This window comes from Thunnus maccoyii, chromosome 10 (genome assembly GCF_910596095.1).
Source record: "Thunnus maccoyii chromosome 10, fThuMac1.1, whole genome shotgun sequence".
NCBI lineage: Eukaryota > Metazoa > Chordata > Actinopteri > Scombriformes > Scombridae > Thunnus > Thunnus maccoyii.
Window position 1 is genome coordinate 11,669,655 of NC_056542.1, and position 15,520 is coordinate 11,685,174.

At 37.2% G+C, this 15,520-nt stretch overlaps 1 protein-coding gene across 1 annotated transcript in view; it reads right to left on the reverse strand.

Annotated features, from left to right (window-relative positions):
* The window catches only part of LOC121905503 (glutamate receptor ionotropic, kainate 3), a 103,146-nt gene that overhangs the window by 34,525 nt on the left and 53,101 nt on the right, over positions 1-15,520 (reverse strand). The window contains exons 2-6 of the mRNA XM_042423763.1: positions 7,302-7,475; positions 6,807-7,064; positions 6,457-6,638; positions 3,641-3,694; positions 103-273 (exon numbers count right to left, since the gene is read on the reverse strand). Coding sequence (XP_042279697.1) covers positions 103-273; positions 3,641-3,694; positions 6,457-6,638; positions 6,807-7,064; positions 7,302-7,475 — 839 coding nt within the window. The remainder of the gene's footprint in view (positions 1-102; positions 274-3,640; positions 3,695-6,456; positions 6,639-6,806; positions 7,065-7,301; positions 7,476-15,520) is intronic.

Sequence of the window (15,520 nt, forward strand, 5' to 3'; positions counted from 1 at the left end):
GGGCAAAAGACATGATAAATAGATAAAATAGATGTGGTTGCTTTATATTGACATTCTGAGGACTGACTTTAAATGGAATAACACAGAAGTAATAAAACATACCGTCATGATGCCCTCCAGTAGGCCTGAATCAGGTTTAGGTGGAATCTGCCTTTCCATCGACCATTTCTCCACAATGGACGCAACCTGGGGATTATCCACGTTGAGGATGCGGAAGCCGGTCATGTTGACACCACAGAAACGATACGGCTCCAAGTCGATGGCCATCAGGTCCTTTTGAGAGACATCAGTAATGAAGGATAGATTCTCATTTAGTCTGCCGGCACCAAGCATCTTTGTGTTAAGTTTTATCCTGGATGCTTTCTCCTCACATGAAAAGAGAATGACGCAGTATCTGATTAAAGAGATACTATATTAAGAACAAATAAAGTGGAAGGAGGGAGAAATATTGTAGTTTTCAATGTCAACTCAGGAGATTTAAGTATGGTGTCTGAAGCAGTGTCTGTAATAAATGGAATCTAAAAAGGCTCTGGTGGCTGAGTCGCAAATCCTTTTAGAAATGACAAATTGTTATTTTCTTGTAGTTACATAATGAGGAATTGTAAATTATAATGCACAAACAAAAGCTTAAGATATATTTTGTCCTTCTTAATTATCTTAATGTAAAAGAATCTTTATAGGTGCAATTGTCTTATTTTGGGAAGATTCAAATTTTTGTTTATAGCTCAAAAAAAATTAAAAAAAAACAAGAAAAAAAACACCAGTTCTGTTGGATCATATTAATAATTCATCACTTGCATTCCCTTGGCAACATCTAAGCAAAAAGCAATTCAATTTAAGCCGCTGTAATTTCTGGGGCAGCCATTGTAGCTGAAGTGTGAAGTCACATGTTGACACATGTCGTGTCGGAATGGGCCAGGGGGCTTGGAAAAGACATTTGGATGAACATAGATATTTCATTAGCACCCTGTGGGTTTAGCGCTGGGGGAATGAGAGCATGTAAGACACTTACTAAAAACGGTCGCCGCCAGTCACTGAAATATTTCTCCTTTTTTTTTTTCTTTTCTTTCTCACTGCAGTACAGTACTCTCTTTTATGAGCAGAGATCAAAGTAAATCACCATTGTTCTATATGACATTCAGAAATGCTCTGTAAAGTAGATCAGGTTACAAGTTTCTTGGCTTTGAAGCTAAGAATACAAACTAACTGGGACATAATTGTTTGTAGAAATACAATTCATCTTCTGTGACTTCCTCATTTCTGTTGGAGCATTTTGGGATGTCAGAAAAGTAACTTGTTCCAATTATAAGTTCACTTTTTGCAGTGCTGCCTTGTAAGTACACATATAACACAAAATCAACATAATCCTACAACAGCATTACACTGAAATCTTTACCCGAAGAGCATGCTGCATCTCTCTCTCTCTCTCTCTCTCTCTCTCTGAGTGTGTACAGAAGTGTGATGGAGGTGGCAAACATAAAGTTTTCAGCTTTAGGTTTTTAGAGATAGCAATGTAGGATGGCAAGGCAGGAGCTATGACAGACTCATTTCAAAGGACAAGGAAGTTATTACCCCATACCACTCTGCTGTTGCCTTTTCACGCTCTAATAAGTCGGCATTCCCCTCACCTCAGAAGATGAAACACAGACATCAGTGAAAACTATCGAGAGGAAATTCTATTGCCATGTATACTATGCAAGTATTCATCATATTTGTATCAAATCAAGAGGCCAGGTACAATCTTCTTAATGGTGTGTCTATCAATATGAAAGTGTATTTCAGCTTTAAATAGATACCACACAATAAATAACACACTGATTCCATAGGGATAGCCCGCCTTTGTGAGAAATACTGTTGTTGCAGAAGAATTACATCAAATAAAAGTTTATCCTTAAGTAAATATTTTCCAGTTCCGTCTGCTTGGAAACTGGTAAACTGAAAAACATAAACCAATACACTGGCAATAAAAAGGAGGTTTGGATTTCCCTATTAAAGCGATAGACATGCTACAGAAACATGATGCATGGCAGAACAATGTCATTGCCACGCTGTCGAGCGTGAAAGATGACACACATCGTGCCTGGGCCTCTATGTCATATCGCATTATCACCCCAGACTGGCCAAGTCCGTAGAGACAGAGAGTGTGTGTGCATGAGAGAGGCAGAAACAGAGACAATAACAGAGAGTGAAAGGAACAGCATAGAACATGCTGGTATTCATTTCCATTCAGTCTGTTTGTCACCAGATAGCGAGCATCTCAGTTGAAGAGCAGCAGCGGCTCCCTGCTGGGTCTGCTTGTATTAGTCAGACGAGATCATTTTATAAGAACGAGAACTTAAAATGCTCAAGATGGGAATGAAACGGTAACATACCCAAGTTACATTAAACTCATCTGATGCTTAAAAAATCATGTTCAAATCTGAATCATTTATGATTTTAAAAGATAATGTTTCTCATATTCTACATCTTTTATTGTCAACAAACCTCATGGAAACACCAAAAGATGTTAAATGTGTTAGTTTGTCTCACAATACGACTTCCCCAGCTTGTCTTTGGCACTCAGCCCCGAGTCCATCCATATATTTATGTTTTAAAAAGGTCTAAAAAATTATGCAAAATGAAAATAGTACATTTGTTGCAGAATATTTTCAGCCACCAATTTGGTGTGCTAGAAAGTATTTACAGTAGCAGGATGATGTATGTGGGATCCACTTAAAATAAACCACGTTATGATAAACCCATGTGTATCATTATAATGGAACAACCAGTGCAACGATGTGGCTCACTTTGGAAGTCTATGGCACAGAGGAATAAGCTATATCAGGCTTTGGCTACACACATGTATATGTACAATGCAGCATACTGTTAGCAGATAAGCAGATCAGTCTTTTCATGTGAATTGGTGACTGTAAGAAAAATGTAGAATAATATCACACATATGCTTTAAATGGGCCAATGGAGAATGATGACGTATTTTTTGAGCTTATAAATTACAGGCATATACACATATATTTTGTAATTTAGGAGACTGACATGTAGATGAAAAGTAAACATTGTTTCTCACATCATTACTGAAATCATAATTTAAAATATAGCCCTGTTTTATTCCTGTTTTTATTTGTGTAAACAAACCTTTGTCTGAACTCAGCAACTTAGACTTGGCTGTTCTCTAGTCTGTGTACTCTGTTAAAAGCCCTGTCAATAAATTTGGGAGTAATTGGGAGTAGGTTTTGAATTTTCATGTGTTCAATTTTCCTGGTGGAGTGCTACCATTTTGTTCACATTTTGATGACTTCTGCTTTAAAAATATATGGCATTTAATTTAATTATTTTTCCTCTAAAAGCTCACAGAAGACCAATTTTAGTCATTTTAAAAATTGGAAGTCACATTTAGTTTTGAATCTTATGCTGTCTTTTTTATACTGCCACCTCAAAGCCTCCTGTTGACTTTACTATAAAGAAGAGTGTTTACCACAGCACACTGAAGACTCCATTATGCTTCCGGCTTGTCAAACAAAATTGATATTATGGACTGGATCCAAACCCCATTGGCAATTAGCCACTATTCATCAAAAACTAAAGCAGTGGGGAGATGAGAACAAACGAGACTCTATTTGCATTAACAAGCATGGTACATTACCAGAGTGGTGAAGATATAGTGGTAATACTCTGTCATCATCCCCATGGTCTGGGCCTGGAAGCATACAGAGACAGAGGATGGGAAAGAAAGGTGTGAAAGGATGGAGACAGGGTAGAGAAAGCAGTCATTTTGTAATGTCAGAGCATTTTATAATCAATAGCACAGTCAGAACAAACAATGCTAAAGAGATTCAGGAAAAGACTTTCATCAGTAAAGAAAAAATAGCCAGGCTTTAATGAGCATACTGACTAACATGCTGTTCATTTTGTGGGCAAGTTCCTCCTGTATCTCTTGTTGGGATTTCTGCACCATATGCGGTCCAAAGAATTATAGAATAGCAACAGTACTTGATGCTTTTTCTATGCATTTAAATGGTTTGCAATGGCTCAGAGCATGGGACATTATCCTAGCAGAGAAAAGAGCCTTCAATCAAAAGAGCTCTGTAATATTTGCCTCATATCCGAACACTCCATCACTGCCACTTGTTTCACTCAATCTACATTCAAAGGCCCCGCATTCCCCTGGCGGCTGTGCTTCCCATTTAATTGTACCATCTGTTGTGGAAAAAAAAAGAAAAGCCAAGGTTATGTAAATAAGATGTTGTGCTTATGTGGAGGCAAATTCACTTCTCCGTCTATAGACATCAAGCCAAATGCATGACATTGAAACTTTGTGTCATGTTTTGTATTGTAAGTAGGGGTTTTTCATTAATTAAAGTAATCTCTCCACTGCTGCTGGATGAATTTACAGTATGATACAACATAATTCTGTCAGCACAGAACTATGTTTTATTTCTGTTCTTCATCAACCCCTTATTTTAGTAAACCCCCTGAAATCCCTGTTTCCACCAACTGCAGGGTCACATCACAAATTAAAAAAACACATGACAACAAAGGGCAAAGGGAGTTTTTTTTTTCTTTTTTTAAAAAACACCACAGACATGCTTCCAATTTTCTCCCATCCAATCTAAGAGGGAATATAACCTGACAGAGGTACGTTGAGAGCAGGTGAGCTTGTCAGAGTGAAGATAGGACTCAATGTATTTTTTTCAGAATCAGGGCATGACAAAAGAAATATTTCAAGGGCATAATACAATGCTTCAGATGTGATATTTAAAGTCTTTTAAAAACACAGTAGCTTCTGATCCACTTTCTCACACATGCACCTGCAGTACCAATCAAAGTCACATTACACTTAAATTAAATGTGTCCAATTTCCATTCATTGTCTTAGACTGGGGCAACCTTTTCATAAAGCTGTAAATTAGTCTGCACATCTTAGATACTCTAGTTCAGTAGCTGACAAATTTTGTCACTGCTGCCTGTAGTGACAAAGTGGTTTAAGTCATTTTTTAAGAAGAAAAGAACTTAAACTTTCATTATTCATTTTTGCTGCAACTTTTTGCTTCTATTAGTGGTTTTCTTACATTTTGATGATAATTAACTGAATATCTTTGTGTCTTGGACTGTTGGTCGAATAAGAATATGTCAGGTGTGACTCTTGGAACGCAATGGGCATTTTTCTGTATTCCCTGACATTTTACAGATTGAATGATTAATCACTTAACTGAAAAAGTAATTGGCTGATTGATTGATAATGATTACTACCATTAGTTGCAGCCCTAATCCATATCAAATGATTGTGATGGGGTTGTATCTTATCCTGCATTTTTATGAATTAAATCTGCACAGAGTATAATGCATTTTATAACAAAGCAAACCTTTCAATTACAAGCTCATATACAGTACAATATTAGAGTATTAGAGTAACATAATCTTTCTGTGATGCACATTTAGGGCTCTGTTTTAACTGATCAATGGTGCACAAAAGGGAATCAAAGCTGCACAATGCTGATGCACTAAACCTTTGGTCATTTTGTAACCAAACACAGTAGGTGTGTTATTCTTGGCATCACTCAAAACCAATTACCCTTGTGCACCACTACAGTTTACTCATGGAAGAGAAATGTTTTGAGCATTTTTGCGCTTCAAAACTCTCTCTCGCTTCTTCTCTCAAGAGGACACTGATTTCTTTGCGCGAGATGTGCAGACTGGCCATGAGCAGATATGTGTCACTTTAGATCTCAATAACTTGGGAGGATTGAGTTATTTAAATAACTTGGGAGGAGATGATGCATTTGGTAAACATGTTAACAGAAACTGACAGCAAACTGAACGGAGGGGGGGGGGGATCCACCAGCCTGTTCCCGACATCTATACAGCATCAGGCCACCTACACAATCTGTACTCTTGTGCATCATACTGACAGTTCTTTGTTGACTGACAATTATTCATGTCAATGAAAAACTGACGGAAAATTAAGTAGTGAGGTGCTGTGTCACAAGCAGACATAAAAATAATTGCTTTTGATGCATTTTCTTCAACTAATATAGATCCACATATAACATATGTATATACAGTTTTGTTAATGAGCTGCTCTACAATCCATTGCAAAGATAGAGGGAAACAAAAATCCACAATGGCACAGATGCATCAATTGGTGAACGCCCACGATTCATTGTAAGATCTACACATCATAAAGTGGAAATCCGCCTACTCCCTGACACCAAAATTTAACTGCCGCTTAATTGTTACTGACACACCTTCTGCTGCTGCTCTGCTCCCACCTAGATGCTACCAAGTTCTTGGCAAGCCAAAGCCTCCATATTTTTATTCACAACAAATCTGATAAGAATCAACTGGTGTCGGAGACAGCTGTGTGGAACTGGACCACATGCTCTCATATGTTTGGCCATACTAAGCTAAGATCTGACAACAGGAGGATCTGCATGCCACACTCTGTGGGCTTCACACTCACCTGTTTGAGAATCTGTGCAGCCATGTGGTGGCTGCAGTCAAAGATGATGCGGAACTCCCTACTTCTCTTCATTTCTTTGAGAAGGGGTCTGGTGTCCTGCGTGTCGATAGGAAGCTGACGGATCTTTAGCCTGATGTTGTACCTGGATGGGGCCATTATCAGCTCCTGTAGTCTTATCAGACCTGAACAACAGAAACAGCACAAATGTTAATGACTAACAATATCACAAAGAAAGTAGCTTTGATGTTAAACACAATTAGGACTTAGATTTCTTAAATTATTCTTTGCACATGTTCATGGTGTTTGTAGGAATACAGTAACATTATATAACAATATAATAGTTTGTTCACCTGTGCTGTCATCGTATACAACAGTAGCTGTTTTCCATTTGAGAAACTGCACAAGGTCCAAGATAGCATAGCTCAGTGATGAGTAATCCGGGTATAAATTGGCATAAAAGGTGTCCCTGTTGTCCATAGGATGATGTTTCCACCGCACCTGGATGTGCGGCACTTCCAATGCGTTGCAGATGGACTGCACAGCATTAGACGAGGAACTATGTGAGGGCCCAAATATTGCAACCACACCTAAAGACAGCTGGTCGCAAGCTAGAGAAGAGCAAGAAAAGAAAGCTTGAGAAGAAAGTGTGTCATCTTTTCAGTCAGTTCAGTGAGGATTTCAAAGAATTTAAGGTGTGTTACACTAAATGCAAGAATTTATCTTGAGATCCAAAAGTCAATTATGGTTATCAAACTAATCTTTGATGTTTTGTTGTTTTTTGCCTGACCATATTCGTGCAGTCATCCACTCTACTCGCTGAATAAACACAGAGACAAGGGACTCACCTTTTCTCGATGCCTCAAAGCTGTCGTAGATATTAATCCTCTGTATGTCATATGTTAATGTTGTGTTTGGCAATAAAGTCCTGTTTCTGTTAATGTTATTGACAGCGAATTTAAAGGCAAGCTCCTCAGCACTGACGAGTGAAACAGGTCCATCTGTTTGTTCAAAAATCCCACCTGAAAAGCAAAAGAGAGACAGAGACACGTGGCCCATGACAATCGGTCTCAAACATAGTCACAAGCACAAGGAGAAACACACAGACACTATTCCAGGTAGGACTAAATGGAGAAAAATATTGAGAGGTATTTGCACTTAAGACTAGCAGTGAGGGGAGCAGTGCTCATTACACGAGGTATTAAATTTGCTCAGCAAACATGGAGCAACCCTCTCCATTTTCAGGGAATGCTCAAGAAACCAATATCAGCTTTGAAGTCTAAAGCCATAATGGATTTAAGGACTCTGTTTGTGTGTTTGTGTGTTTGTGTGTGTGTGTGTGTGTGTGTCTGTCTGTCTGTCTGACTGTCTGTCCGCTCCATCAGGACAGCAGCATATCTCAAGCTCTTAAGATGTCCTTTTATTTCCCCAGAACACCACGTTGGTGGAGCAGATAACTGGACTTCAGCACTCTTCTTTTACATAAAATTCAAAGGAAAGTATTTTTCCATTTTTTAGATGAGCTGGCCCACTGCTCAAAACATGTCTGTATGTACATCAAAGTAGAGCATCACTTGAGTGGTGTGGTGATGTGTATCAGACCATCATCATGTACTACAAAAACTTCTTCAATAGTTTTCCAGATGAATGCGGTTTTTCATGATATGTTGGACCTATAGGACAAATATAGTTAATTAAGCTAAAATAATCAAAAAGTTAAATTCAATTTAGGTCATTTAAATAGGCACTGAACAGTACCATCCAACTTCTATAGCTTTGAGAAAATAACCTTTTATGATGTTATCTCACTTTGGGTTTGGAGACTTTAGAGAGATGAGCATTTAATGAGCAGGAGAGTCAAACAAAATTATTAGTTGGACTATGGGAAATGTAGTATTCAGTGTGTTCAGTGTGTTCAGTGTTTTTGGGGCTTAACTATACTAGAGAATAAAGGTTTTACAACTTCATGGGAATGCAATTGTAAATCTCTGGAGTACCCCTTTAAATGTGACAAACAAAAACATCATACTCTGAATTGTCCTTATTTTAGGAAATGCAGCCAAAAGAGTCATGTCCGTATGTATGGCTGCAACTAAAGATTATTTTCATTATTGATTAATTTGCAGATTATTTTTTTTTGATCAATCAATTAGTTATTTGGTCCATAAGATGTCAGAAAATAGTAAAAAAAATGCCCATTATTAATCTCCACAGCCCAAGGTGACGTCTTCAAATGTCTTGTGTTGTCTGACCAAAAGTCCTAAAACTACTCAGTTCACCATCACAGAAGACAGAGTAAAACATAAAATCCTTGGAACCAGCAAATTTTGGGCATTTTGCTTGAAAAATGACAAAAACGATTATTCGATTATCAAAATAGTTGCCGGTTCATTTTCTGTGGATTGATTAATCAACTAATTGTTGCAGCTCTATACATATGAACACTGACCCATTTATTGAAGTATACATGAAGTCAAGTTTGACATCTGACCAAGCCAGTGCTTACTCTGCACAGATTTTCATGCATATTAAAATCTTCATAGGACTTTATATAACATGGGGTTGGTGGAGTGAATGGTTACTGCACATGCCACATTACTGCTTGGTCTGATTCGACTCCAGCCAGGGACCTTTGCTGTATGTCATACTTAAAAAAAAAAAAAAAACAAGAAAAAACAATTGGTATTAATTATGTTACACTATAACGTATCCACGCAGTCTCCTTAATGTACAAAAACACAGAACACAGAATATTCAATGTCATGACTAATTTCTTTGGCGATATTTGACTGTCACGTCCTCTACATCAAACATTAAATGATTCTAAGTTCCCATATTTATATGTAATTGGCAGAGTAACAAAAATTATGTGAATTGTCAAATATAAGACAACAAAGTCCCTCTGTGGCTCAGCTGAAGCCTTTAAGAAGACAGTTTAGACAGCTTCTCAAAAGATGCCTGTAGGAACATCAGCTTATGGAGAGACTGGCTCCTCCACCTCCACTCTCATCATATTACCAATTTAAATAACAAAGCAAAATGTCGCTGCCATCTTTCATCAATTCTGGAAAAAAAAAACCTTCACTGACATCAAAATTTGTTCCTAATGTGTGCACTTAAGTTGAACTTCATGTGTGCTATAGAGACCTTTTAAGACCTGCTTTTTTTGCATTGAGAGGACACAGTTTTAAACACTCAGATCGCCGCAGTAGATGTCTAATATCTCTACACATAACTTCTGCCAGGAACATTAAATGATTATATGACCATTTTTGTTGGTGTTACACAGTATTTGGCTGCTAATAATTCCCACCCCACATCATCATTATACACTAATGTATTTTCAAATATTCTGTAGTGTCCCTTGTTGGTTTGATTAAGTGCAGTTATTGATCACGCTTCAGCCATTCCCCCTGGTATTTTCCCTGGTATAGAATATATAATATTAATATATACGGTTTGCAAACAATGAATGGAAGGGAGTATAGAGCTTCTTTTTCTTGAAAAAAATGTTTTAAATGTTTTAAATATGGTAAATTAGGTGTACTTTACCACTGAATGCATGATCCAAACTGTAATTGGATCCATATGCATATCATGACATTATTACATAGTAGAGGGCACAGACAAATCAGTCAAAAGGCTTTTGTTTTTGTTTATTTAAACTTTACTGACTTGACTATTCTAATTGGCCAAAAAAAAAAAAAAAAAAAAATCCAAAAGCTTTTCGACCCAGTGGGATTTAAAGAGGACAAAATAGCCTATTTCATTATATTTAATTTGTGTTTTTGATTTTTCACACACATAGTCTAGTTGGCAAATACAGCCTGCCAGCCCAGCATTATTTCAGTAATCCTAGAGAATACCTGGTTGCAGAGAGCTATGCTTGGAAATGGCACCTGTGACCTGCTGATGCCCCCTGAATAGACACCCAGTGCTTGGATCAAAGAATCACACACCTCTGTTACTGTGGGCAATTCTGGAAGCTGAGCTCATCTTCTTTTTTTTTTTTTAATGTTCGAAATAAAGTTTATTCAATTCACTTCAATTCAATTCATCTTACTATTTATGACTCAAAGCCTCCCTGGGTTGCGAGGGGATGTGATGCATAAACCTCCCAGTGGAATGTGTCACATTAAAATAAATGAATCCCTCCATTTCATGGGGAAATCTCATTAGAGTACATTAAGTAATTGCTGGAGTATATAGTAATTTGACTGTTAAGAGGATAAAATGTGCATTGTGCAGAAGCACTTTAACAAATTTAATAAACAGAGGGAAACCTGCTCCTTGGGAGGAAAAATCCTGGAGATAATTTGCTTTGCCCTTTTCAGAAATCTGCCATAAGCACAATAGCAAGGCTTAATGTACAAGTGCTCCCTGAACTCCATCAAATAAGGGATAACTACTACTTTTTTAGCATCGCACAAAATTTACTCATTGATGTAGAGATTGTAATATTATGGAACATGTTTACAAGTTTTCATTTAAGCAACCAAACTGAATGTCTGTTATTGCAGTGGGCAGGCACAAATTGAGATGCATGAATTTCAGACTTGTTCATGTGAATCTCAGTCAAAAGGCTTCAAATTAGCATGTCTCCAATAGACAAGAACACAAAGGCCTTTAATTAGTCTCTAAGGTCCTACCACAATATATAAATCAGCCACTAATTGCGGCTGTTTCCATAATTTGTCCTTTGAGGACTTTGTGGATCAGCTCCATTCCAAAGCCACATACGGATGTGTGTGGAGGAAGGAGAATTCACATTAATCTCCTAACTGCAGAAAGTAAAACCATCAAAATGTACAGACATTGAGCGTCTAAGGATAGAGCATGTTGTATTACTGTAGTAGGAGCAACTGCTTTAGCACTGGTACTATATACTATAAATGTTGAAATGTTATACTTCAGTATAGTATTATAGTGTAGAATTAACTAATTAACTGCAAGTAAAGCTAGTCAACCAAGCTACCCTTGATTATTCCAGTTATCAATCAGTGTCAGTGTATCAAGATAATCTCCTTATTTCTTGCTTAAATTACAAATACGCATTGCTGGTTTTACCTCAAGGCTCCAGCAATATTAACTAAAATAAATAAAGCACAGCCTGAGACAGGCGTCTGTTGCTGATAAAGTGTATCCCAGCGGTGGTATAATGGGTCTCCATATCTATTATAACATATCTGTTAAGCTTCCCAGATTTGTACATCTAGTTACACAAAGCAAAGGTATCAAGAAAGTACAAAAACAGGATATATAGTAGGAAAGAGAGCAGGAAAATGTTAGATGAATACAGGCTGTATTATAGTTTTAAATATTAATATTAGAGCAAGAGCACAAATTCAGAAACATTTAAAAACAATTCACCTGACAAATATGACTAAAGAGTGGATTACAAGTTGATAAAATGTTATTATTTAAATTAATAAATTAAACATTAAAGAACTAATTGGCCTGCATACAAATGGAAGTATTTATAAATCTGTGGAGTAAATGAAAATCAAGTTGAATTTTATTCTCACATAGAAAACTGTGGGTGCAGGGAAGTCAAGGCCTAAAGGAACTAACAGACATGCGGTGCCAAGTCAAAATCAGAGGTTTCACATTTCAGCTGTACATGCCCTTGAAAAAATCCATGTTGTAGCATGAAAGCCCCACATGTTATGTACCCGCAAACAACGTGGGCAAGTGCACAAGCATAAACCCACCCTCTGCTGTTATGTGGTGGCAGACTGCCTGCAAGCCAGCTTAGCTGGTAAGGTTGGAATCATCTGGGCTCCACTGAAAATACTTATTTTTAACATTTAGTGCATTTACAGACTTCAAAGAGTATGATCTGAGTGACAGAATGACAGTCTGCCAAAACAAAGCAACATTAAAATAGAAGGATGCTGGGGGTTGTTTTTGCTATTTTTGCTTTTTGGTTTCTTACTTTTCCCACAATATGATAAAGTTATACATTGTCCAACTGGGAAGGTAGACTCCTATCAGATATTATAATTTTTTAACTGCTGTCAGACGTGTGTGGACTAATCTCTGTGGTTAGAGAAACACATTGCATTTTGCAAAAAATTTGCATTTTTTATTTCATTATCTTGAATGCTGGATGCATGCAGTGAGTTATTGAACTTGAAAGCTGCTGTGAGTTAGGATGGAGTCATCCAAGGACCTGCAGTATATAGTGTATGTTGTTTTGAATTTTGAATTTAATACCTGAGATTGTCATCCAATTGTTTTGGCTTACATCCAAGACTAGAGAAGTCATACTTGTTTGTGATGTAATGTAAACAGTGGGGTTTATGAGAATGTGTTTGTCCCTGTCCTTAGAACAACCAGTCACACAACAACACAATCATAACAGATTAAGATCCATAGTCTCAAGGAATCAGAAAGTTTTGATTTTCAGCTTGAAAATCTCTGAAAATCATTTCTAGTTTAAACAGCTAACTGGATGTTTTGTTTTTTTTCCCCATTGTTTCTTTCCAACAAAATGTGTACTTAAATAAATGCAATACCCAATAATTTAAAAGCAAGGGAAGGTCATTTTTGGTATCTGCACTTTTTACTACTAAGGTAAATACTGTGATACTGTTGCCCTTGTGCAATGATCAAAGATCTTTTCTTTTCTGCTAAGCAAGTGTCTGACCTTCCTTCCTTACAACAACATTGAATTTTATTCCATTGCCTCACTTGTCCTTTTAAGCCTGGGTAACACCATATTTTGGAAGATTTCCATTGATTTCATTGGGCCCTGCTTTAGAAGAAATTAACAACAAATGGAACATGTAAATGATTACAATACCTTTGCATAGCTGCAAGTTAAAATATGAGAGGATAAACAATTCGACAGTATATATTTACAATAGAAATCCATAATCCATTGTATAGATTGAGTAGATAGCTAGATGCGGTATATTCATACATATTTTATTTTCATTGCCCTCCATTGTATGATACATTGAGCTTGTTAAAACAAACTCCTTGCTGCCAGACGAACCAATGCAGAAGCCCAAACAATGAAACTAGCTCATTATGCTCTTGGATACATTTGTGCTCGCCCACTGCATTTCTGAGTGTTGCTCTTTTGTACTTTCTTTTCACTGGTGGGATTCCCAATCTCCCTGTGAATAGCTTCCTGTCTCCCTGGATATGTAACAGCACTCAGTTTCACAATGATGGCAGCAAACAATGACCGGCACAAAGCACAGACAAACCACCATGAACATTCGGAAATGCAGCCAATTTCGGGAAGAATATGTTCCTTCATAATTATGGGTAACAACACAACACTAGGGACTAACTGTTATACAATGATGATACCAGTATTTAAGTTAGCCAGTACTGTGTCACACGTAGCAAACATGCAGGCCTGTAAATCTGTTACATTTAATCAATGATTAGTATCGTGAGAGGAAATTAACGGTGCTGGTTAATTAATGGTGGCGGGCAGCATGTTGGCTCATTAGTTAGCAAAGTAACCTCACCGCAAGAAAGTTCTGGGTTTGATCTTGGCCTTGGTTTCTCTCAACATGCACGCTTGAGTCCCCCCCCCCCACTGCTCTGGTTTCCTCCCGCAGTCCAAACACATGCAGGTCGGGTAAATCTAAGACGCTAAATTGCCTACACTGCAGGCATTAGTGTAGATGTCTATGTTTTAGACATGCCATGCCTTTCCTCCCAATGGTCCAATCCCTCTGTAAGCCTTATCAAAAATAAGCAGTTGAGGAGCACAATTGAAGAGATGAATCTAGTGAATAGTTCACTCACTTATGTTTTAAAATCTTGCAAAACATCAACAATTAAAGAAACAAAATGATAGTAAATACATATGATGTACGCATGTAGAAACATGTAAGAAACCTATGAAATAAACATTACTGATAAAATAATTATGTTGCTCTGGCCTGTTTTGTGATACACAGTATGTTGGTGTGGTGTAGAATAGCAACGGACCACTTTCTAATCTGAAGGATTTGTCTATGTGCATCATTTGGCTACATATTCATTTTAACAGGTTGTGTTTATTGGCTTGATCAAAGTGTTACCTTTGGGATTATTAAGGGTTACTACTGTTGATGGTGTTTAATCCAAACGTGTGATACTGTTAGTGTAATAGCGACTGACAGGTATCTGCTGACATGCTAATGTTTTCACATATGTTAATTGCAAAATGCCACAAATGATGTTGTGTACAAATTAATGGTGTAAAGGACATGCAAGTCTGATGAATGAATTGTAATTATGGAAGTTTGAAAAAATATTAACTTTTTTTAATCTGTGTGCGTGACTGTGCTTGTGTGTGTGAGAGATCACCTTGCTTAAGACAAATTGTGACAAAAACAGCACATTGACAAAATTAGCATTTAAAACTTTTTGCTGAGATTTTAAAAAGATGTAAAATATATAACTTTATTATGTTTTTATCTTTAGTCATACCAATGTCATGGTTATGTTTGCAGACATAAGATAAAAAAGATGTTGGGATGGGACCAAACAAAGTGTACTTATATTTTAGTAGACTGTGTTTTCCTTGAGAGCTCAACGCATTTAGTTTACAAACCCTACTGACTTTACTGTTGGTAATGTGAATGATTACATTACATAAATAAACGAAAGAATGTCATAACTATAGTTAAAGGATGACACGGGCCATGTCATTGTTGGCATTTGCTGTTGCATAAGTGTTTGTGATCACTGATAATGCATGTGTGTGGGATTTAGTTGCATCTCGCAGTGACTTTGCAGATTGCAACCAACTGAATACCACCTCTCACCCCTCCAAGTGAAGGCCGTGAAACTTGTAAAAAATGCGAAAGGCCCTCTCTAGAGCCAGTATTTGGTTTGTCCATTTTGGGCTACTGTAGAAAAATGGCGGTGCAACTTGGCAGGCTTGTGGTTACAAAGGAATTTGTGTTCCCTGGCATTGTAATCATGTTCAAATGTTTGATGCATTCAAACATCACCATGTAGTGGGAACATACTGAAACAATACATCTTAGGATTGTGTAATATATCAAATACTGATATGAATCTGTCATTAACATAACATAATTAACAGTATGTA